Raw genomic sequence first — 25,778 nt, forward strand, 5'->3', positions numbered from 1 at the left:
CAGTGCACTTTTAAACTACTGCAAAGGTTCAAATAGTTTGAAGAACCCAATTCTATTGCCAATAGTACAATGAACTTCTATCACCAGCCTTGTTGATGCTATTCCATGGTGGTACAATATCCCATTTCCTTTTCCTCAGGCATGAATATATCCTGCTCTAGCCTTGTTGGGGTTTTCCTGTTTGCATGGAAAATGCTGACACAGAATAGGTTCTATGTTGAATTTAAACAAATGCAAAAAATACCTAAATGGTTTCAATAGCTTCAAGGGCACAGAAGTAGTCCTCTTAATTGTTAGATGAATACAGTTTGATTTCTCAACAACAGCCTATAATCATTCAAATCCTTGGGGAAAAAAATCATGTTTGAAATTTATGAACATGTCATTTGAAGTTGGTGCACCAAAAGTTGTACTACAGTAACTAAGTGACTATACTGTCTAGTTCCAAATATTCCATATTTACAGCATATAGCAACCACAGAAGTAGCATTACATAAATGGCAGAAAGAATACATATCATATGTGTTGTAGTCTGGCATGCAGTTATGATCAGAGGAAGTTGTTTTTCATTTCTGTTACATTTGACCTGTGATGGCAGGGACATGGAACAGAAAAGAAAAAAATGTAGCGCCAAAGACACTAAAATTGGATTCCTTACTACTGTATGGGGAATATATCTAGTTAACTATCAGATCTTCAGAAGAGCTCTTCAGGAGTGCTAAATTGGACTACACAAATATATACTGTATGCACAATCAAAGGGAAGCTTTAGCAATAATAACCAAATATCTTGTAGTACATCTAAAAGCTACACAATTATTAGGTTCTGCAGCCCTTTCTCAAACAACTGTAAATAAAAGGAGAACTCAAGAGATAAAAGTGAAATGTAGGAGATAATTGCCTATAGATTGTGGACATTCACAAATTGTATATGACCCATTCTTTCAATAGTGAGCTCATTAATACCAGTTCAGTTGTGTGGTAGAATGATTGTTAAGTTTCATAATTATGTCCAGCTCACATTATTTATGTTTATTTTTATATATTTCATTTTTTTAAACCACCAATCTTTTCCTCAAAGTGGGGCTCTGGGTGGGATACAATATAACTGATAAACAAAACAACATCAAATTAACATTAAAAATAAATTATGATTAAAGCTTTTAAAATTATAGAATAATTAAACATTAAAAGGGGGGGAATCCTGAGATGCCATTTCTGAAAGAAAGAAGTAGATATGTATATGAATATTTTCAGACTTTTGGAATTCAAATGCAGGGTTCAAAGGATTATATTCAACTAAATCTGAGTTCTTGACCTAAAATGTCTTTGGAATAAGTTTTAATTTTTTATCAGGTAATGTAAGTTAATAGTAGGTTAAAGTGATGCTAAACATCAGACATTTTACACTGAGATTAAATATGCTGCCATAAGTATGACATAATTTGCTACCTTTGTAAAAAGTGACATAGGAAACAGGAGTAAGGCAGAGATTGCACTTTTAAACTGGTAAGAGTTCACGAATAAACAAACAGCTTTCAGTAAAGATGGCCAATGTATGAATACAATTAATGTATAAACAGCTTTGGAAATATACTTGTTTGGATGATATAAAGATTATTGTCACAATCTGAGATCGGACTTTATCTCATCTTACTAGCTGGACTATAATGATCTGCCAGTTAACACTAGGCTAAAATCTGGAGGTAATCAATGTTTTCTCCATGCAAGAAGATAGTAACTGAATTCCCATTTAGGAATAAACAATAATCAGCCCCTCTTACCTCTTAAAATTCATGTATATTAACATCAGCTTTTTTTAAAAAAAAAAGTGAAATATATTTGAAAAAGAAGTTGGCTTCTTCAATTGAAAAAAATGTCACAGGAAAAATCAAGAAAGTTAGATTCACTCTTTTTCAAAGTATCCTAAATTATTACTTTGGATCCATATTAAACAATAAATGAGCAAGAATCTTTTAGACCAATCTACAGCAAATAAAAGCTTTCTAATAAAGGTTTTTTAGTAACCATACCAGAAATTCGTTAGAAATTTTAAGTAAACCTACATAACAATGAATCTTCTCTTTGGCTGAAATGCAGAACCTTCAATAGCACCTGCTGCAATTCAATACCTAGGAATGTAGATATCATGTCATACACTTAAATATGTTTGTTTTTATATTCTAAATAGAGATAGAAAAAAATAAACAGAGTTTTCTCTTTATTTATTTGTGAACTTTATGAAGCTAATTACTGCAAGAATGCAGTCAGATTTAAACATTAATATTAGCCAATATTTTAGCAATGTTAATTCCATTTTTTAAGACTTTTTGCAGACCTGTAAACTGTAAGTTTGATTTGTGTAAACTGACATTTTTAAGACCCATACATTCTATTGTGAAAGAGATCAAAGTTTTAATCCTAAACACACATAAGGATTACATCTCACTCAACATAGCGAAGCTTATTTCTGAATAAACAGGATTATGTTGTTACCTTCCAGTCCTATGCAGTTCCCTTAAAGTATGTATCATTTAACTTCACTGGGCTTACTTCTGAGTAGAGATACACATGTACTTCATTATCTTATTTAAATAAATAATGTTAATACCATTACATATTTTTTCTGAAAACCATGGAAAAATATATAAGGGCATTCTAAAACAGGCATTATATATCCATTGAAAAGGTGGTTTATTACCATTTTTCTTATAAGAATAATTAGAAATAAAATAGTTTTCATTCATTTATACTTGGCATCATTTTAAAAATCAGAAAAATCAGAAATATATACCAGCCTTTATCTAAGCCTTTTATATTTTCATAAATTTGTTTTAAATACTTAGCTATAGGAAAAATACAATAGGTTATTTGTAAATTCTTGAGTAAAAAAATGTTTCACTTTGCATATTGGCCCTAAGATTAGAATATATTTTAAACTCCAATAAAAGTTTTATTTTGAGGGGAGACTCACACCTTAGCACGTTTGAGAATAATATACAATAAGTGCACACACATACACACACACACACACACACATAAAACAAACATGATTTTAATATTGGCAACCCAAACCTTAAACACACAATTTTAGGATATATCAAATATTTACTGCATTTCTGTGTAATTTCAATTATTTGCATGTTTTCATCACAGAAAATTACCAATATTTTCCTGGGTGTTTCTGCGCTAATTACTGAACCATCAGAAGTGCTGTTACTGTCTAGTTATTAAACTTCTATTATCGAGGCATCAAAAATTGTGGAAGAAACCAACTATTGCAACATGTTTATGCCCAAACCAAAATACACTCGACTATTCCTTTTTTTATATCTTGTAAAATAGCTCTTATCTCAATACATTATGCAAAACTGCAGTTTGTTGTTAGCAAAAGTAAGGAAATATTTTCAACTGGAATTGCTGTTTACTACGAAGACCATATTTTTATTATAGATAATAGGTTAAATATCAGAATAAAATCAAGCATATTGCAGAATATGATCGTTACTATAAATATCACTAATTAAAAATCATAATTTGCAAAAAATAATTTCAATCCTTGAATATTTTGGAACCAATTTGCTGTATGGTAGTGTAATTTAATTAACATATTACAGCCTCTAACAAATGGCATATTTAGAACCTGCAATTCAGAGATCAGGGTAAGCCTGTTTTAACTTGCGCTGAAGCAACTGGCATTGACATATTTTTTTAAAAAAAATAGTTCTCTTTCATAGCAATCTCTTGTAGAACTCTGCAATATTAGCTTTTTATAGGAGATTTGACACTGGAAAAGCTCTTGCTCCACTAGGCAACACCTTAAACATTTAAATATTTATACTATGATTACAACTAAACTATACATTATAAAATTCTTGCTAAAAAGGAACAGAAGTGTGAAAGGTATACTGGCAGACTTAAATAAAATTCTTTCTTAGTCAGCAGTGCTGAATTAATGCAGTTTAAATACCTTCCCTCCCTAGTATGGAAATACTTGGAAATACCTTCACTATTTTAATTGTTTGTTGATTTTAACACTTTACACTTGCTTTTAACTTTATTCCTGAATCATTGTCAATATTTTATCCCAGAGCCTCATTTTCTAAGTTCTTTTGTTTTTATGATTAATAATGGTGATCTAATAACAATGAAAATACTTTTGATTGTGGCATTTGTTATCAAAATGCTCATATAAAAAAAAAAACACAAAATTTACTTCTTTTGCTGTTCGCACATTTTTAAGCTTGGGTATTTTGAAGCAATTGAGCAGCCTAAGAACCACATTGTCAACCATACTCTCTAGTTAATGGTCCACTGAAGTGTCAAAGAGCATGTTAAAACAATTTGATAGATAGTTATCATTTATCCAAATCAGTGTCAAAGCAACAAGCATCCTTCAAGGGTGTCCCTCCTTCCCCCATGCACTGTTAGAACTTTGGCACTGCTTGCTCTTTCTCAAACTTTAAAGTACGGTAAATTATAAAAGCATGCCAGGTTTTGACACCCATGTCCTTTAACACTGGACGAATATCTGATAATTCAACTAGGCATTTTAAAACAATTTTGCAAGATTAAACTATAGCTTTTTGTCCAGTTTGAACTGTTCACACACCAAGAAAGTGCTGAGATAATTGATGGCAAAACACAAGGGGTGTTCATAGTTACATTTTCTAGAAAAAACAGGGACTTCTTAGAGCAACAAAGTAAAAAAATAAACGTAGCAGCATGGTCAATGCAAAGAAATAGTGCTTTTTTCTTTTTCTTGGTCAGAAAAAGAGAAACATTTACAGAAGCACTCAACTTTCCATTTTACCTGCCCCTAGATGGCTGCTTTGCAAAACGTTCTTTCTTTCAGAATGCTAAAATACACCTACCAGTAGTTAAAATATTAAAATTCATTTTTTAAAAATAGCCTATGAAAAGCAAATAAACATACAGATAAGGAAATTCTGCATGATATTTTATTTAATAAAAAGCATTGCCTCATTTACATTTAATGGCCAAACTATTTAAATATACTAGAGGAATAAGGTTGAAAATTGAAATGTGCTTAAATTTGTGCTATTATTTTTTTTTAAAGTGCAAAGCCAAAATGTGCATGCATGCACACACACCTGCATAAAAATCTACCTGGGAAAATACACCTTGTTTTAACCTTTCCTGTTCTCTTATGGGTAGCATTTTTCTCCTGTTTTTGACATGCAAATATTTTTTTAAAAAAAATGAGAGCAAGAAATAAGTGCAACAAAACAATAGCAGGACCTACATTGAGCACTGTGTCGGTGCTGCCACTCTGTTTGTGCCAATCCACTGAAGCAGGCTTTCAGAGCCTTCTCCTGGAGCATGCAGGAAGATGGACTTGCTGTGTAGAAATCCAGCATTGGACCAGGGCTGACTGCAAGGACATCCATGCAGTCAAACATGATTCCCTCTCCAGTAGGTCTGCAAAAGTGCCTTCCTCTAGGTGTGGGGGAAAATGACATATAAAAGTACATCCAACTCCATCAAACTCTGCCCCTTTTTTGGCACGTAAGCTGTTGGTCTTTTTCCCAGACCAGAATCATGAATTATGACAGACAACACAGCTAAAAGCCTGTAATTGATCCAAATGATCATTTACCATTTTCCAGGCTCTTCAACCAATCCTGTCGAATAAAGGGAGGAGGGGAAAACGAGCAGCATTCCAAGTTCTACTTTCCCCAAATCTGTGCCCCCAAATCTTTCAGAAGCCTTCGAGTCACTTTGCCTTGCTCTGAAGCGATGGTATTTTTTTGCTTCCTATGCAGCCTTGAAGTTTGCGGACGAAACAGGCTTCGATAGCAGCTTGAGATCCCCCTTTGCTGCTGAATAGATCCTTCTGCTTTCGAACGGCTCACTTCCTACTACTTGTGTCACGCAGAATGAAAGATTGAATTGCTTAATATATGCGAGTGAACTTTCTATGAACCCTTCCCAGGCTGCTAACCTTCAAATGACCCAACCCGTCTGACATCACCAACTCCCAGGATTCTCACACAGCTTAAAAACTCCCAACAGCCTTACAGAATAAAGCAGGGAAGGCAGGAGAGCAGGCAAGCGCCCGTTCCCGCACGGAAGCAACTTCCCTTTGAAAACAAAAAGGAAAAAGAAAAATGGAACGATATAAAACAGACGTAAAAGATGCCTTAGAATTCTATGCAACAAAAACTGTTTTTTGAAAAGAAAAAAAAAACAACAACTCTTTTCCCAAGTTCTCTCCCTCCAAAGGCTTTAAAAGCTGCTGTTTTTAAACTGTTTTATATACTCAGTTCTGTGCACAGAACCCTGTTAGACTGTCCACAGGAGAAACCAAGTTGCATTTACTCTACAGCCAAGATAGAGATCATTTTCCTGGCTGAAAACAGAGAAAGCAAAACGGGTAGCCAAAGCAGAGTCAAATGAAAATATGAAGCAGAGGATGCATTCACAAAGCACTGGGACTTGCAAGCTTAGAATAGAATTAGAGGCATCTCTTGATCTAGCTCTGGCTGCTTCAAGTTTCTCTGCTTTTATTCTATAGCCAGCAGTATACAGTGAGGGAGATCCCTTTGCCCAATTGGCATATGGCATGATGCTGACGATGTCTTCCTTCCCTATGAAAATAATTGCCTCTGTTTATTAAAGACACATTCTATCCCCATCATGAAAATACATGGCAATTTGTCAGTCTCTATTAAAAGGTTTGCAGAGTACAGTATACTGAACAGAGAGAGCCCAGGATTTGTGTCTAATGGTTAAGGCACCAAGACAGAAACCAAGAGATCTTGAGTTCTAGTCCTGCCTTAGGCACATAGCCAGCTAGCTTGGGTGATGGACCAGTCAGGAACTAGTCCAGGCAGTTACCAGGAGACAACTGTGACTTGAAGGCTCAATAAAATGAAATGTATCAGAGCCCCTTTGGTGGAATTAATGTGAAGCAGAACTAAAAATGCACGGGTGGAGGAAGAAGCACAGATTTCTAAGACAACTACAAATTTCAACTTCCTATCTACTAGACCTTTTATAACAACCATTCATCATGTTTTTATCAATTTACATTAAACTGCAGGTAAGGTTATTTTGTGCTGGCTAGCAATTCCTTGTGAAACATTTTCACAATTTTCTTCATCTGCTATTAAGAAAATGTAATGACTTCGTGGAGGCAGAATGCATAATAATTTTTCCACAGTTTGTATCAAAGAGATAGAAGCATCATAATATATGAAACATATGCAATGCATTTCCTGTACTGACACAAACACATTATGAGTGGAAATGCTCTTAATTTTTCAAGCAGCATAATGAGGAAGAAAAGAAATGACATGTTGCAATATCAGAAAATGGCAGAAACCCATAGATTTCTTCTTGATATAGTTAAAACATACAACGTGCACAGCAATGTTTTAAGCACAATATGAATCTTTCTATAATGACTACCCACCCGCTCCAATTTCAGTATCATAAAAATAGTAATTTTTTTTCTAGGCAGTAGAACTATCCACAAAGAGGAATGATACAATCAGAGATTCAGTGAACTTGAAACAAGTACCAGTGAGTGCCGCATGTTTTTGAATAACATTTTTTCCTCAATCAAATTTAAAATGTTTTTAAAAACAATATTCAAAAAACATTGAAAATATTTACTTTTTACAATTTAGGAACTGTTTTTCCCTAACCAAAGAATATACAGGTAGTACTTTTCAAGTAGACAGTTATTTGAAGTTACAACTCCCAAAACATCTTAGGAAGATATTTACGCAAGAGAGATTCAAACAGCTTGAATCTGGAGATATATGGGAGATTTCATGCTGTACCCTACAATGAGCGTCTCTGTATTTGCAGAGCGGCAGAGGTAGAAGACCTGGCTCACATCCTATTTGACTGTTGCCTGTTATAAGAGGGTGAGAGGTATCTTGGTCTATATACCAAACTAATGACCCATTGGGATCCCCATATCAAAACAACTTACCTTATGTCCCGCCAGAACTTGAAAATAACATTTAACGCAGCACAGTACTTAAACAAAATGGTTCGGTTGAGATCTGCATATGTGGGACTGGGGTAGATTGCAAGGGCGACTTCAAAACATAATTTTATCTATTTTAAATATATCTTAAATTATTGTACACTATTACAATTTCATTTTAGATTGTATTTTATTCCCATTTCATTTTAAATTGTATTTTATTCTAATTCCATTTTAAATTGTATTTTATCAAATTCCATTTTAAATTGCTTTTATCAAATTTTAGTAACTATTTTTTGCTGGAACTTTGCACTTTGATATGGCCCAAGGGCTAATCAATAAAGACTTATTATTATAGGTATTCCTTACACTATGGAGTCTGTCCACTACAGCCATAAGTTGTGACTGTTGTAAAGCAGATCATCACATAAATTAACTCAATTTCACCTTTTTTGCAGGAGTTGTTAAGCTTGACTGTTAAATTAATCCATGGTCATTAAGCAATCCATTTTTCAATATGGAAGATTTTGCTGAAAACCGGAAGTAGATGCCATGTTTCATCATGAATTTTGTTCATGTCACCTTGGGAAGTTACAAACAACCATAAATGCAGACGGATTGCCTTATTCCACAACACATGGTCATGTGACTTGGAGGCAGTTTTCAGAACATTGACACCAGATTGTAAGTACCTTTTGTGGGGTTGTGGTAACTTTGAATGGTTCCTAAGTTACTGATCGTAAGTTGAGGACTACCTGCAGGTGAAGATTAATGTAAGGATGTGTGTTAATGTTTGGATTTACTACACAACTTTCCTACTATAAACTCTATTAATCACAATAAAGGCATTCTCAAAATAACTTTCACACCAATATTCATATGTACATCTAATTTAGCAAGCTATAAACTGCTTTAAGTAAACACCTGAAAAGAATGGTGCGTTCCATTCCAGTGCCAGTGCCACTGTGGTGTACAATTTTTAATATCCAATAAATATTATACATTTTTAGATACTCAAGAAATATTTCCATTCTGAAATGTATCTTACTGCCCACCAGCCAGGGGAAAGCTTCCCTCTTGCTCAGTTTTGCATGGCAAATAGCATTGGCTGAAAGGCTCTGTGCCTGTGATTCGGTACAGGTGAAAACTGTGGAAATGCACATTTCATTGCCCCATTTACAGAGACATATGAAAAAGATTTGCCTTCTTCTGATTATGAGATATCCTGATCAATCAGATCTGGACTATGACCAAATGCTCAGGTTCCCGCTACATACATAACTTTTTATATTATCACATCTTATGTTATATTATGCCTTGGTGGAGAAGTGGGCTAATGCCTCCTTAAGTAACACCAGCTGCCTGCAATTAGTGCAGGTTCGCATCCCACCAGGCTCAAGGTTGACTCAGCCTTCCATCCTTCCGAGGGTGGGATATAAATGGAATTAAAATAAATAAAATAAAAAATAATTTATATATTATCACATTTTATATAGTTAATACATCACATTTTGGGTAATTTTAGATATTAATAACATTTTGTGTAAATTTAGGTATCTCATTTATAGCCAAGATATACTGTACATTACTGCTTAGGGGTTTCATTCATGGGTCCCACCCAGATTGTTTTATAGCTGTATTTTAATTTTTATTTACAGGTTTCTAAAGCTAGACTTTTCTCTAGGTGTTTACAGATAACTTAAGGAGCTATTTCTTGTATTGGTCCAAGAATGAAATAAAATGACAGACTGACTGATCAACTGCTTGGTGCCCTGAAAGAAGAAAATACTCTTACATTGTTTCACTACGTGCTAATGCAATTTGATGAAATAGTTTGCTTTACAAAAGAACCTTCAAGGGGAAAAACAAAATTGCAGTGGAATTCTGTTGCTTAACCAATTAAAAAAATACAAGTGTTGAATTTATTTAAGGGTGGTAGAAGGATGAGAATTTCATTTTCATCTATGCAATCCCCTTTCTAGCATCTTCTCTGTTTTTTCATGCTTCTGTTACACCATAAAGGAAAACTTCATGAGAAAATATTTTCTATTGGCTGTTTCATATTGGGAAAAGTGAGCTATCAGATGATTTCAGAATGATATGAAGATCTGTAACAGAAAACAACATTCTGTAAGTAGTCTTTGCTTAATGATTGGTTGTTTAGTGACTGTTTGAAACTATGATAGACCTCTGTGACCTGGGGGAATCTGCCTTTCTTGGAACTCCAGAACTTGATCATTAGTATCATGGGGGTGGGGGTGGGGGAGTCCTTCAAAACTTCAGAAAACTCAACTTTACAGTTAGCTGAAATGTTCCACAATCACAAGATGCATTTTACAACTTTTTGTGCCAGAAATTGATGTTTTCAGCGAGTTTCCAGAAAAAAATACCCATAGGAATGCCTTGACTCACTTAATGACTGTCATTCACTTAATGACCTCTACAAAAAAGTCATAAAATCAGTTGGTCATGTGGATGCTTCAATTTATGATTGTCATGACTTACAAGAAAAATCCTATGCTCTATTATAGCCATTAGTCAAGGATTCTTTGTATGTATACATCTTCTGGTTCCTCTAAAAATAATCTTTAAAAAATCAAGAAAGAAGTCCAATTATTGAATATTATGCAAATATATAGATAGTATAGCATGAACCCATTTTATAGGGAAGAAAACTTTTGAGAAACTGGAGGCAACGTTGGCACAACATCAATCTTAAAAGAGTGGAGAAAATATGTTGAAATTAGAGCTTTCCATGTAAGACAGTTACTGTAAGTAAAATACAATTCCATGAGCAATATACTAGTTCTTCTTCCTTCTTTGCAACATGTTGCAAAGAGGGGAATGGATCTGTTTAATAGATATCACCACCACTTAGTCAGAGTTTTATTTATTTGTTTTGTTTGTTTGCTATTGGTTTAGATGTATAGAAACGTAAAATGGTTAACATGGTGATCTCCCTTTATTTATCTTTACAGCAGCAACTCTGTAGGGCAGGTTGCTGGAAAGAGCATGTGAAACTAGCCCAAAGTTACCCAATGCATTTCCATGATTAGAGTAGGCATGAGCACGGTCTCCTCGGTACACGTGCAACACTTCAATGGTCACACCACATTGGCTTTTTTATTTTAAAATGGGGATTGGAGAGAGGCATCTTCTTGAGACATAAAGGCCCATCACATGAGTTTAGTTTATTTTAATCTCTCAGCGTACCCTCTGGTGTACAACCTAGTGTGAAATTAAAAACAGATGTGTGGCTATGCCTTAAGAAAACTGAAAGCTTAAAAGATGTCTTTCTGAGGTACAAATTTAACAAAGAATTATACACCAACTAGTCCAATTTTTAATTGATAAGACTACCTGGTTGTTTTGACCAATGATATTTAGAATCTCATAAAATATGTGCCATGAAATACATATACAATTGCTAAATTCTGTGTCAAGTCATAAACCTTTATTTTGTTCATATCCAACGAAATAAGTAGGCTATTCACTTAATTAATTAGATTTTACTATATTCTCACATTAAATTTAGTTGTTTTAACTTTTATGATCTGGTCTAGACTGCAATAAAATGTTAATTCATTCAAATAAATGTGAGTATAGCTCCCTTTCATGCTTCATTCTTTCGGCACTTTGAGCTATCCTCAAAGCATATATAAATTATCCTACTGGGAAATTTTCTCAGCTATCATCTGTTAATGTTCATATTAGTGACTGAGAGACTATATCCACTGACCTATTTTCTGTGAAGTTCTCATATATTCAGGAAGTCATTATAGGATGGACTCTGCTCTTTTGGGCAACCTTACAGAATTGTTTTGCCAACTGATTTAGTCAAATGTATTCTAAAATCGATGGTGTCATGGGATACCAATGTACATCAAATAAAAGTGTATTGCTAAGAAAATAATTTCACTCCTCCTTCCACGTATCATATATATTAATTAAAATCTATTTTAAGAAAAGAATGTGCATGCATTAATTTAACAATTTGACTTAATAACTATGTGTTGGTATATCACTGAGTCAATAAAAGCAAGCAATTTTTTTGCGTTAAGATTATTTTTCCCTACACAATGGTGATCAGCAATAACAATTGAAAATTCTCAGAAAAACATCCATCCTCCCATTGCACAAGATGTCTGTGATTCATTAAAAGCTTAGTGACATTGCTTCCTCACAGGGGTTAACAAAACTTAAACATAAGAGGATTCAAAAACATCTTTAAAAACTGCTTTTGAAATTGATATTTGTAAATTGAAAGTAAACATCCAAAAGAAAAGAAAACAATAAAAGACAAGATGCTGGAGAAAGAGAAAGAAAAATGCTAAAGTAATATAAACTTGTTTAATAATACATAAACCTCTTTAAATATACAATATAAATAAATAGTAGATTTATTGTTTTTAGTCAATTGAACATACATCTTTAATGCTGCTGAGAAGCAAGAGCTGAACAGATACAAATAATCCCCTAATTCTATACTGTTTTAATTCATACTTCATTTTTATCCTTCCAGAAGCATTCCTATGATATCTATTGATTACTAAGATTTCTTACAGTTTTGTTATTGACTACCTACTGACGATCACAAATATATTTATGTGACAGAAGGTCCTAGGTTCAGACCCAGGCTTATCTAACTAAGGTTCCTATGTAATATCCAAGAAGATATCAGTCAATGTGGATCTAAGATGGCGGCGCCTGGAATGGCTGCGGCTGCATTGGCTCTTGAAGGCAAATAGTTTTGGGAAGGATAGTAAGGGCTATAGGCCACATGATCAGGAAGATTTTAATGTGTTTGAGCAACATGGTGGAACTAAGGTAACATACGACATACGATTGACAATCTTTGCTGGCATGGCAAGTTTCTAGTTGTTTTGGAACTGTTGGTGAGACCGTTAAAAGTCATTGGCACTGTTTGAATTTGTTCTACCAGCAGCAAGATCTGACTGCTGGCCCAGTGATGGATTCTCTTTCAAATCAGGGCTGTTTCCAGGGGAGGCAGAGGAGGAGAGGACCTGGAGCTTATGGAGCGAAGGAGCTGGATGAGGCTGTCGGCAGGCCCAGAGGAAGAGAGAGAGGCTTTTGGAGAGTTGGTGGTGGCGGCAGCAGCGTGCTCCAGGGGCAAAAAGAAGCAAGGCCCCTTTAAAGAAAGGGTGGAAGAGTCAGCATCAGAAAAAGGAAAGAAGGCGAGGTTGTCAGAATACAAGCGAATTTGAGGGCTAATCCACATGGAGCCCCATTTCCATCTGTCCTGTTTGCTATCGTTCACTCCCTAGAGACTAAAATGGACAATGTGAAATTTGAGCGGGCCCCGAACAAGGAGTATATATCGGAGGTGGTGACCCTTTGAGAGCTGTATGCAACGAAATTTCATTTTGATGTATGCCGATTGGTGTACATTCAAAGTGACAATAAAGTTATCATCATCATTAGACTTCTTCCCTTTGATGCCCTCCATTGGCTACCCTAGCTTTGTTATGACAAAAGTTGTAGTCCAGTATATCTGCCACAAGGTTAAGGGAAAGCTGTGTAAATAATAAGTTAGATAAATTGATGGCATGAGATGTTCCACAAGCACACTGAGTATACTGTATAATCATTAATTAATTTTTTGGTCACTTTGTGGAGTTATTGTTTGAATAATAAAATAATAAAACACTAAAATAATAATAAAAATAAAAGATGAATTACTTCTTTTATTTTAAATTTAAAATTAAAAGACAAATAGAAAACAAATCTACATTTTATAGTCAATTAAAAGCCCCAAAGTAGGGAAAAATACAAAGACTGGATATACTTTCTATTTTGGTAAGGTATTGTCCAATACATTACGGTACTATTGTAAGTGACACTTAATACTTTTTGAATTAAAAAAGATCATTTTTATAATAATATATCTAAATTAACTGGATAGTTCATTATGTTTCATAATTAATTAATTCTAAATTAATGTCTCATTATTGAGCCTTTGTGCAATTAACACACATTAATTCTTTAGATAATCCTGATGTTAATTACTGATTTTTATAAATCAGCTATGTTAAGCTTTGAAAACTAAAAGCTTTTTCAAGTATTTGATTGAATACTCACATTTACAATTATTACACGATATAAAATGTGGATATTTTTCACATGAAACCAAAATCATTTAAAAGATGCAGCTTTTTATACATTATAATTAGAAAGAATATACATTGAAGCAGTAATTAATTCCTTAGTTAATTTAAATGCAATGGTGTGTGAATATTTTACGCTTAGTCATGCCTTTGAAAGATGATAATGGATAAAAATACTCTCAAATTCTTTTTTGTTCTTATTTCATGCCATTTTCCATTATCTATTTTGTTCCAATCTTCAGTTGCATTAAACAATCAAACAGCAACAACAAAACTGCAAAAAAATTGTTATTTGTCTGGATTATAAAGCAGCAATTTCTAGCCAAAGTTCAAATAAAACATCCACATCTTTTTATTTAAGAATGAGTACACAGAACATTCAGATCCATGAATCAGATTCCAGCCACTTATATAAGAAATAATAATCTGCAAAATTAGGAAACTTTCATAGATATAACATTAAAATCCACATTTTAAATTAGGTTTCATACTTTCAAGTCAAAAATAGATAGGTCATATTTCACGAATTTTTAAGCATGTACATTGAAAGCCCTCTTGGATATTTTGTTCCATGTACTGTACAATGCAGAGCACCAGTGACTATAGTAATTACAAGCACCAGTGAATATAGTAATTACTAATAGAATTCTAAACCATTTAGATGTATGACATTTCAAGGACCCCCATATGGGACATAAGACTGCTTGTATACTGCATTCATTATTTGAGTCCCTTTGTTCCATACCTTGTCGCCATCTCATGTTGGACATGTTGTAACCAGACCAAGATTTATGGCAAGTACAGAGAGACCCAGCTGTTGATCACTTAATCTTCTACCTACGTACATAGGCACAGTAACACCTGGATCTTAGGTCCAATATCCAGGATCCATAGGAGTAAATCTCAATTGTACACCAAAGAGCAGCAATATATGAAGCAGCAGCAAACAAGACTAATGCCAATGCCAGGGCATACTGAGAACTATTACAGATATTCTTCCTAAAGGACTTCCTCTGGGATATATTAGTAGTTTCAAAATCTTATTTAATCTAAAATTAAATGATTAATCAGCAGCAAATTAGTACTTATTCCTAACTAAGGCTTTCTTTCACTGTCCATTTATTCCAGTTAATTTTTTTTAATGCTGATTAGTACTGAATCTCCAGACATTCTGATAATATTTTTTCCTATCCTATCTGTAAATAACAGAATTAAATCTGGGCCACTTCTGCATGTAAGACCTGAATGCCTTCTTCAACATACCAATACAACTAGCTTGTTACTGAACATAAAAATGTTTTAGAATTATTATAGATTTTTAGGATCAAATGGAAGCATAGAGACAAATTCTTCATAAGAGATTTGTTCATAAGAGATACCTTCATAAGATCTTGGCACATTTTTTTCTCACCCTGAATTTAGTAAGAGCTGAATTCAAAGTATTTCTATTAGTGAGGATTCTTGGTGCTCTTCAAACTTGGTTATTTTCTTGCAGACGTTTCATTAGACAAACTAGGTAATATCAATTTAATGAAATGTCTGCAAGAAAAGAACCAAGTTCAGAGACTCATTTCCACCCTGAGCTACAAATATTCTCCTTTATTCCCATTAGTAGAAAAACAATACAAAAGTTATATTGATAAATATAGAATTAAACTTATATTTGTTTTTCTGTAGTTTTCTAAATTTGATATGTCAAAGAAATACAGTAATTGATTGCCATGGTTATGAAAAGTTTATTTTTATTATTTATTTATTTATTTATTTATTTATTATACCGCCCTTCTCCCGAAGGACTCAGGGCGGTGAACAGGGCAATACATAATAAAAACAAGATACAAAAATTAAAAATTATTAAAAAGTAATTAAACAGCAATGCCCGTAATAAATTAGTACAGATTAAAAGTTAAGACCAATTTATAAAAACCCAACCCCATCCCATCAGGCCAGGCCGGCTTATTCAAAAAGGTGGGTTTTAAGATCGCACCGGAAGGAGCGGAGATCAGGCGCCATCCGGAGCTCGACCGGAATATGGTTCCATAAATCCAGCGCGCCCACAGAGAACGCCCTCCCCCTGGGGGCCACCAGTCGGCATTCTTTGACCGGTGGCACCCTGAGGAGGCCCTCTCTGTGGGAGCGTACTGGGCGGAGGGAAGTTGACGCCGGCCGCAGGTGCTCCCCAAGGTATTCTGGACCCATGCCATGTAGGGCTTTGTAGGTCATTACTAACACCTTGAACCTCACCCGGAAGACAACTGGAAGCCAATGCAGCTCGCGGAGCAAAGGTGTGACATGGGAGTGTCAGGAAACTCCCAACACAACTCTTGCGGCTGCATTCTGTACCAGTTGGAGCCTCCGAGTGGTCTTCAAGGGTAGCCCCATGTAGAGAGCGTTGCAGTAGTCAAGACAAGAGGTCACGAGCGCATGAGTGACCGTACATAAGGCATCCCGGTCTAGATAGGGCCGCAACTGGTGCACCAGGCGGACCTGGGCGAAGGCCCCCCTAGTCACAGCTACTATATGGTCTTCTAGGGAAAGCTGTGACTCTAGGAGGACTCCCAAGTTGCGAGCCCTATCTACAGGAGGTAATAACTCACCCCCCATAGAGAGGGGTGGGATATCCTGAATATCCCGAGATGCCGGTACGCACAACCACAGCCACATCTAATCATACTATTACAGATATAATCGAACTGCTTCTTCTCATAAAAACATTAAAAAAGAAAAAAAAACTGCTGAAACCAAGAAACACTAAAAGAAACTTACATCAGGGTCAATATTTTTTTAAGCAGAGTATTGTAACTGCAGTGCTGTAATGTTTAATAAAGTCACTGGGAAATGTTAAAACTACAAGTTGTTGTAATACGGAAAAGAATATAAACTATGCAAATTACAGACACTATTCATAAATATAGTGGTAACCTTGTTTTAACTTTTTTTGCATTTCTGTATGATACGGGTTGAGATATATATATGCTTTTATGGTCATGTAGGCAGATTTTATTTCAAAAGTAAACAAAGTAGATAATTAGGTTAGCACTGCTTAATAAGTATGGCAATCACAAGCATAACTAAATGTGGTCTAAATGGAAATAAATAGTCCACAATTTTTTACCACAACTGAGCCCCAAATTTCCATTGCTAAATGAGATAGTTGTTAAGTAAGTTTGCTCCATTTTATGACCTTTCTTGCAATTGTTGATCAGGCAATCATTGCAGTTGTTAAGTTAATAACACAACTGTTACGTGAATCTGGCTTCCCCATTGACTTTGTTGTCAGAAGGTCACAAAAGGTGATCACACATGACCCTACGACACTGCAACTGTCATAAATATGAACCAATTGGCAAGCATCTGGATTTTGATTATGTGACCATGGGGATGCTACAATGGTCATAAGTGTGAAAAACAATCATAAGTCATTTTTTCAATCCCTTTGTAACTTCCAGTGGTCACTAAATGAATTGTTGTAAGTTGAAGACTACCTGTACCACTGGGAACTTTCCTTCAAAGGAGGAGAACTTGACTAATACCCATTAATGTATTGATTTATTAGTAGATAGCTCTTTTAACTTTCTAGGAGAATTTGAAATTATATCTGTAGTGTCCATGGAAAGCAGAAAACATTTTGTGAATTTTGAAAGTCAGAACGAGAGGGTTTTCTTCTAGATGCAACCATTCACTTGCTTAAGCTGTCTTATATGTTCTTCTATGGAACTATAAATTTCTTCAGCAGATTTGTGAAGTAATTTAATCCCTGCCCGTGAAATAGGCAGAAAAATACTTACTTTTCCAAACAAAGAATTTTCCCCCTGAATACTGTCAGAGCAGCACAGCTTTAAAAAATGTGTAACTAAGGCACACTGATCTTTAAACTAGACTTAGGTTTCTACTAGTTACTGCAGTAAAGCAAATGAATATTATGCCATGAAAGATGTTGAATTAATAATTGATAGGGTTGCCAGGTTAGACATTTATTGCTAAACTGCTTAGTTTCATCAATGATTTTTGTAGATAACATTGCCAAGGGAGACACTTATTGCACATGGACAATTGTTTAACCACCACAATGATTTTTGCAGAGAACATTTCTATTCAATTAGCATTTTCTAATCTATGGGGTTTTTTGTTTTTAATCATATGAAATATGTTTCATATGAAAAGATGAACCAACCTTGCTTGATTGGCAGCATTACTGGACTCAGTCTCAAAACACATAAAATATCTCAGTTCCACTGATTTTGGTTTCATTGACATTTCTGTAAACAAATGGTATCCTGATCACTACCACCCATAACAACACATGATGATGTAAATATGACTTGTGAGCTGAGGTATATGACATCTGTAAGTCATGGTATTTTTAAATTTATCAAGAGCCTTGGTGGAGCAGTGGGCTAATGCCTCCTTAAGTAACACCAGCTGCCTGCAATTAGTGCAGGTTCGCATCCCACCAGGCTCAAGGTTGACTCAGCCTTCCATCCTTCCGAGGTAGGTAAAATGAGGACCCAGACTGTTGGGGGCAATAAGCTGACTTTGTAATAATGCCACTTGGGGGTGCCCCGAAAGCCCTAATAAGCAGGCGTATCCATAGAATGAAGGCTATTGCTAAGCACATTGATTTGTGCTTAGATTGTAAGCCGCCCTGAGTCTTCGGAGAAGGGCGGGATATAAATGGGATTTTTAAAAAAACAATGTTATGACAAAGATTTTTTCATTTGCCCTATCCCTTGCCTTATACTTCTTTCACTGTCCCCACCCAAGATAAATGATTCACTTATTCTTTTCAATCCACTTTTCATGATAATGTATAAACCATTAAATAATACACTTCTTTGTCCAAATTGAAGCACTCTGCATTATAAACTAGAGTAGATGCCTTAGCAAGTGTGAATTCACCAGCCAGAATTTACCCGGAAAATTATGGTTTCTTAATTAAACTGTAGTTAAATAAGAGTTTAGAGCAATGTGGACCAGGTCTCTATAAAATCCAAGGAATTATAGAAAGTTGCATGTAATTCTTTCTATCTTATAAAAAAAATGTAGCCTTCAAGAATATTGCAGAATAGCTATAAATATCAATTGCAATTTTATGAAATTATGCAGATGTATAAAAATAAATTCCCCCTGTACCATTTTATTAATTTGCAGATTGACTACATTAGTGCTAAAACCATAAAACCTGAAGACGTGGACAGGATCATGGGGAAGCTGAGCTCCACTACGTGTTTATTGGACCCATGCCCCTCCTGGCTGGTTTATGCGGCTCGAGATGGGACACAAGGCTGGCTCCAGGCAGTGATAACTGCTTCCTTCAGTGCGGGTAGTTTTCCCACCGCCTTGAAGGAGGCGGTGGTGAGACCCCTCCTTAAGAAGCCTGCCTTGGATCCAGCTGTATTAAATAACTTCTGTCCGGTCTCTAACCTTCGCTTTCTCGCGAAGATTGTTGAGAGTGTGGTGGCGCATCAGCTCCCTTTGTTCCTGGAGGAAGCTGACTATCTGGACCCGTACCAATCGGGTTTCAGGCCCGGGCACAGCATGGAGACGGCATTGGTCGCTCTGGTGAATGATCTCTGGCTGGCTTGGGACAGGGGTTGTTCCTCTGTCCTAGTCCTATTAGACCCCTCAGCAGCTTTTGATACCATCGACCAGGGTATCTTGCTGCAGCATCTCAGGGGGCTGGGAGTGGGAGGCACTCCAGTTCTCGTCTATTCTGCTGTCTCCAGTTACTGCCACATCCACTATCCAGACTTTTTTGTCTTTCTTATTGACAATTGTTAAGTCTGGGATGTTATGTTGCAGGCGCTTGTCTGTTTGATGATGATGATGATGATGATTAGATTCAGTATTTCGTGTTACTGTAAAAATCATCAGTAACCTCGTGATAACTACGTGCTTCCATCTTAACAAAAAACTAGCTTATGAAGCCCTGAAGATCTACTTTAACAACAACCTATCTCCTATAACCCCATTCTTATAATAATAGTGGACTTCTCTCCTATAAGATAAACCTAGAGCAGACATGTCAAATCGCAACGTCACATGATCATCAGATTTTTACTGAAAGAAGACAATAATAGTAAGAAGTGAACAAATTCTTATATATATATGAATTAACAATTTAAACATTTCAGGAAAGAATATCCATGAATACATTTATTTCACAATAAAGAATCTGTCTTGTTCTAGACCTACAAAAACATAAATAAGAGATTAAAAATTCAGTTTTCTTCCAGGCCATCTCCCAAAACTACATTAATATAGAAGCTTACAATTTTTAAAATGTATGTGACATCAAATAGGAGAAAATAATACAAGCAAATTATTTATTTGTAACTAGAGCAATGAAAAAATGCAAATTTTCAACTATTTTTAATGCATTCTTAATAAAACAAGGAAAAATTGCAGATATAAAAAATTCTTGAAAGCTATTTTTAATCACCCTCCTAACGATTATGAAGTAAAATAAGCTATTTTATTACCCATACTGAAATTATACGATCTCAAGAGCATAATTTTTAATTTTGAAAATCCTTTCAACTCAACTTTAATCTTTAATCATTCATTGTGTCAAAACAAATTCCTGTTTTTAACAATGCAGATTAAAGTCAGCAAGACAAATAAGGACAATTACAAAATTTCTGACTAAAGTCAAATCTGACAGTGAAATATTTAAGGGCATACTTGACTTCAGTCAAAATTTTTGTAACTCTCTTTATCTGTCTTATTGACTTTAATCTGCATATTATACTCTGCTAAAATCTCTATCAACTAATTAATAACATGCTGATTGGTAGGTCCTTTCAGATAATAATATCGGAACACAAATTTGGATACATTGATACACTGACATAATAGTACAAGGAAAAACACACGGAGGTGGCAGCTAGCCTCCTGTCCAAAGACTTTAAAATGTTGAGGAAATTCTTCACTGACTGGAAGATCACTCCTAGCATCAGCAAAATGGTAACTACGTGCTTCCATCTTAACAAAAAACTAGCTTATGAAGCCCTGAAGATCTACTTTAACAACAACCTATCTCCTATAACCCCATTCTTATAATAATAGTGGACTTCTCTCCTATAAGATACACCTAGAGCAGACATGTCAAATCGCAACGTCACATGATGTCACGCAACATATTGGGACAATTTTTTTTTAAAATTCCATTTATATCCCGCCCTTCTCCGAAGACTCAGGGCGGCTTACAAGCTTAGCAGTAGCCTTCATTCTATGTATATGCCTGCTTATTAGGGCTTTCACACACACCCCCAAGCGGCATTATTACAAAGTCAGCTTAATTGCCCCCAACAATCTGGGTCCTCATTTTACTTACCTCGAAAGGATGGAAGGCTGAGTCAACCTTGAGCCTGGTGGGATGCGAACCTGCACTAATTGCAGGCAGCTGGGGTTACTTAAGGAGGCATTAGCCCACTGCTCCACCAAGGCTCAATTTTGCCATTGCCGCCAATGGGGTGGGCACAGCTTCCGCATGACGCATCCAGCCTGTGGGCCAGCAGTTTGATACCCCTGACCTAGAGAATACAGCACCAAAAATCAATACTAGGAACAACATTTTCCAGAAATTATGTGAAACTAAATGGGAAGCTTCGACTGCCACCCTCAGGTCATCAGGATTGGTCTTCTGAACAGCAAATTTCTCTGTCTCTGTATGGCTTCACAGCTGCCATACTAGTAAATTAGATCCAAGACTCAACAGTACCATGAACATTATAAGTAAATATATTAAAACCATTCTGACATGCTGGCTTCCTGTTGTGAGCCATATAGCACACCAGCTTTATGAAGGCAAGATGCACTAGTGAAAGAATTATAGAACCAGTGCATCCCCATCTTCCTCATTCATTAGCCAGAAAACTCAAATCCAGGAAGCCCCCATTAGCACTTGCACAACATCTTCCCAACAACTTTAATAATGAACCCCAACATAAAGCCAAATAGTTACTGAACATCCAGACATAGGTAGACATACAAATGACCAGTGCTTTTTTTGTAAAAGAAAAAGGTGCCGGAACTCACACATGTCATGCAACCCACCTTGCCTACCCTACAAGGTTCCATCCAATAAAGGTGCCGGAACTCCATTCTGAGCGTTCTATGACAAAAAAAGGCCTGCAAATGACCCCACAAAAAAGATGCCAGGCTTTGAATTACGTCAGCAATGGACAACCTTGGAGTCGGATTCATATCTCAACATAGTGTCTGCCAGGATTGTCTGCATAAATGAGGCCGAGTATTCTCCCCTCAGCGTGATTGTGGGGTTCCATGGCAAACTATAGACCACATTGTGACTGGTTGTACGTTGATGGCATATACTAGTCCAGTATCTGATTTTTTTAACATAAACGATGCCGTGCCTCAATGGTTAGATGGCCTAGACATTAGTATTTGATTTTTTAACATTTATATTTTATTGTGTTTTACTAATTTAGATAAAATGTTAATATATATTGCACGTCCATGTATGATATGCCATATGCTAAATCAATAAATTTAAGGGCATGATTGCTAAGGGAAAAACTTGTAGTGTTCCCCTTTCTTTCATACTCATTTACTTATTTGGTTTAATGACTAATTTAGGATTGTAGAAAATAAAACAAATCCAGGAATGTTGTACATCCAATAAAATATTTTTTCATGATAATCTTTTTTTCTGGTTGCAGTTCAGATGTGTCTCTCCCTTCAGGCTTTCATATAATATTTATTTCCCTATTCTCCTACCACATTCAAATTAAGTCTAAATAGGACACACTTGATGGCAGCATCAAAAATCTGTCCTGCTTTTACATGAAGTTCAGACTGCAGTTTAATTTAATTTTAATATCAAAGGGGCAACCTTATAACAGTATTAACCCTTTCCCATTTAAAAAAGCTTTTAACTTTCAGCATTGTTTGTTACAAATTAGAGTACAGGAAATGAAAAAATAAAAAAGTAAAATCTGGACACAATTTATTTTTCTTTGATCAAGTTTCTATTTCAGACTAAAAGTCTAAATAATTTTAATTAAATTTATGATTAAAAGTAAAGGTTGAATTTACTACTGAATTCAAGGATTTAAAAAAAAAACTATTCATGCCTTAAAAACCTATCTGTAAGATTTTATTTATTATTCATTTGGTTTTTATGTTTGTGAAATTGTAAACAAAAGGAGCAAAATTATCAGAAGACTATGAAAACACTCATAATATTATTAATAATATGACAAATGTTACTATTAGTATGACAAACAGAAATCTAAATCTAAGTTTGAACACAAAATGTTTCAGCATCTACATTCAACTGTTTCAAATATTTGGTAGCTGATTTTCTAATTATAGAATTGCTTAGGAGTGAATTATTTCAACTATGGAATTTATTGTACTACAAAAAGGCTAGAACAGATCTAGACATTCATTGTCTGAATTTTCAATCATGAAGATCATTACAACCATTCGATGTCAAGTTTCTGACGTATGGGGCTTTTCAAGTGACTCTGAGGCATTGTTTACCTTAAAAGTCCTTTATTAGCCTAATACATCGGCAAATGCTTGCTGGAAGGAAGCTGGAATCTGAAATCTCCGCCCCTTGCACAATATATTAAAACACAATTCTCCATCTTTCTAATTTTGTTATTAATCATATTCTCCAATTAATTTAAAGAATCAGTTTCCCTTCGGTTAGAAGAACCGCCAAAATCTTATCTTCTTTAGAGAGACAAATGGCCTTGAAAGTGCATTCCTACTCTTCCCTCCCTCCAATTTTAAACTAAAGCAATACAAAAGTCTTAAAGCGATACACATTTAACATATGAAATAGCTACTTCTTCATCTCTTGTCAAGCAATAACATTCGATGTTAGCTGCGTTGACATTCATATTCCTACCCTCTCCTTCATTTAAAAAAACTGAAGTAATTAACATAATAGTATTTATATAATAAATGCAAAAGTATTATAAATGTAACATCAAAGATCATAACAGAAAAGGGAGGAAAAGCCTGGAGAATTTTAATATAAACAGAACAAACTATTTGACCATACTGTTCAGAACTCTTCTTTGCCTCTTTGTGAACTATTGTTAATATGTTAACCACATGCGGATTAGATATAGATGTCTCTTTCTAGCATTGTAATACTTCTTTCAGCAAGTTTCAAGCCTAATAAAGTCACAACCATAGATTCCAAACACTGGCATATAATGACACACATCTTTAACATACAATGATTAGTTTGGAGTTGTATTAACAATTCTACTTATTCCAGCCACAAAGATGGCAATAAAAGGCAAGTAGAGTTCACATGAGCTAATTTACTAACTCCTGAATTGCATCTAAAAAAAGCAAGGCTGTTGCCACACATTCTTATTAAACATCCTTGGAATTATTAATTAAGTAGAAAGTTATGGTTATTGTATTAACATTATTTTAGTATAATAGAAACTACACTGAAATTACATAAAACAAGTCTCCATTCACTAGGCTAAGACTTTCAAATTTGCATTTTCAGAAATTGCATAAATAACTACCAATTTGCTAAAACCACAATTTACTGGCTTTCTTTAATCCCAACTACTAAAATACTTCAGAAAATCTAACACAGTTTAAGAAAACTGTCGAGTAATAAAATGAGAGAAAATATGCCATTTTGTGACTTTCAGAAAGAAGTCACATTATCAATAAAAGGAAATTAAGCACTCTTTTAATGAAATTTATCCTAAAAAGGTAATGGTAAAGGTTCCCCCGCACATGTGTGCTAGTCGTTTCCGACTCTAGCGGCCAGTGCTCATCTCCGTTTCAAAGCCGAAGAGCCAGCGCTTGTCCGACGACGTCTCCGTGGTCATGTGGCCGGCATGACTAGACGCCAAAGGCACACGGAACGCTGTTACCTTCCCACCGTAGTGGTCCCTATTTTTCTACTTGCATTTTTACGTGCTTTCGAACTGCTAGGTTGGCAGAAAATTTATTTTAAAATTTTAAATTTATTTCAAAAATTTATCCTAGAAGGATAATTTTTTTAATGAATAGGATAATTTCTAGGATAATTTTTAAATGGAAAACGTGAATTTTTAAATAGAAAAATATGATTATGAATGTTGCAACTAAGAGATTTAACAGATTGAGAAGATAAATGTTACTTAAAATACAGGAGGATCTGACAGACTCGACCCCTGGGCGCTATCTAACAAAATGAAATTCAATGGTGAAAACAGTAAGGTTCTACATTTAGGCAGGAAAAATCAAATGCACAGGTATAGTTTAGGTGGTACCTTGCTCAATAGTAGTAACTGTGAGAGGGATCTCGGAGTCCTAGTAGACAATCACTTAAATATGAGCCAGCAGTGTGCTGCAGCTGCCAAAAAAGTCAACACAGTGCTAGACTGCATTAACAGAGGGATAGAATCAAGATCAAGTGAAGTACTAATACCACTTTACAATGCTTTGGTAAAGCCACACCTGGAATACTGCATCCAGTTTGGGTCACCACGATGTAAAAAAGATGTCGAGACTCTAGAAAGGGTACAGAGAAGAGCAACAAATATGATTGAGGGACTGGAGGCCAAAACATATAGGAAACGGTTGTTGGAATTGGGTATGTGTAGTTTAATGAAGAGAAGAGTGAGGGGTGACATTTTAGCAGTGTTCCAATATCTCAGGGGCTACCACAAAGAAGAGGGAGTCAAGCTATTCTCCAA

General features: G+C 35.2%; 1 protein-coding gene across 2 annotated transcripts in view; it reads right to left on the reverse strand.

Moving 5' to 3' along the window:
• RARB (retinoic acid receptor beta) overlaps positions 1 to 25,778 on the reverse strand; it is a 236,036-nt gene that overhangs the window by 97,001 nt on the left and 113,257 nt on the right. The window contains exon 1 of one of the 2 annotated variants that reach the window (XM_083376153.1): positions 5,267 to 5,454. The exons of the other annotated variant lie outside the window; for it this stretch is intronic. Coding sequence (XP_083232279.1) covers positions 5,267 to 5,423 — 157 coding nt within the window. The 5' untranslated portion in view covers positions 5,424 to 5,454. Of the gene's footprint in view, positions 1 to 5,266; positions 5,455 to 25,778 lie in introns of those variants that run through there. 2 annotated transcript variants of the gene reach the window in all.

Source organism: Vipera ursinii, assembly GCF_947247035.1.
Source record: "Vipera ursinii genome assembly, chromosome: Z".
Lineage (NCBI taxonomy): Eukaryota > Metazoa > Chordata > Lepidosauria > Squamata > Viperidae > Vipera > Vipera ursinii.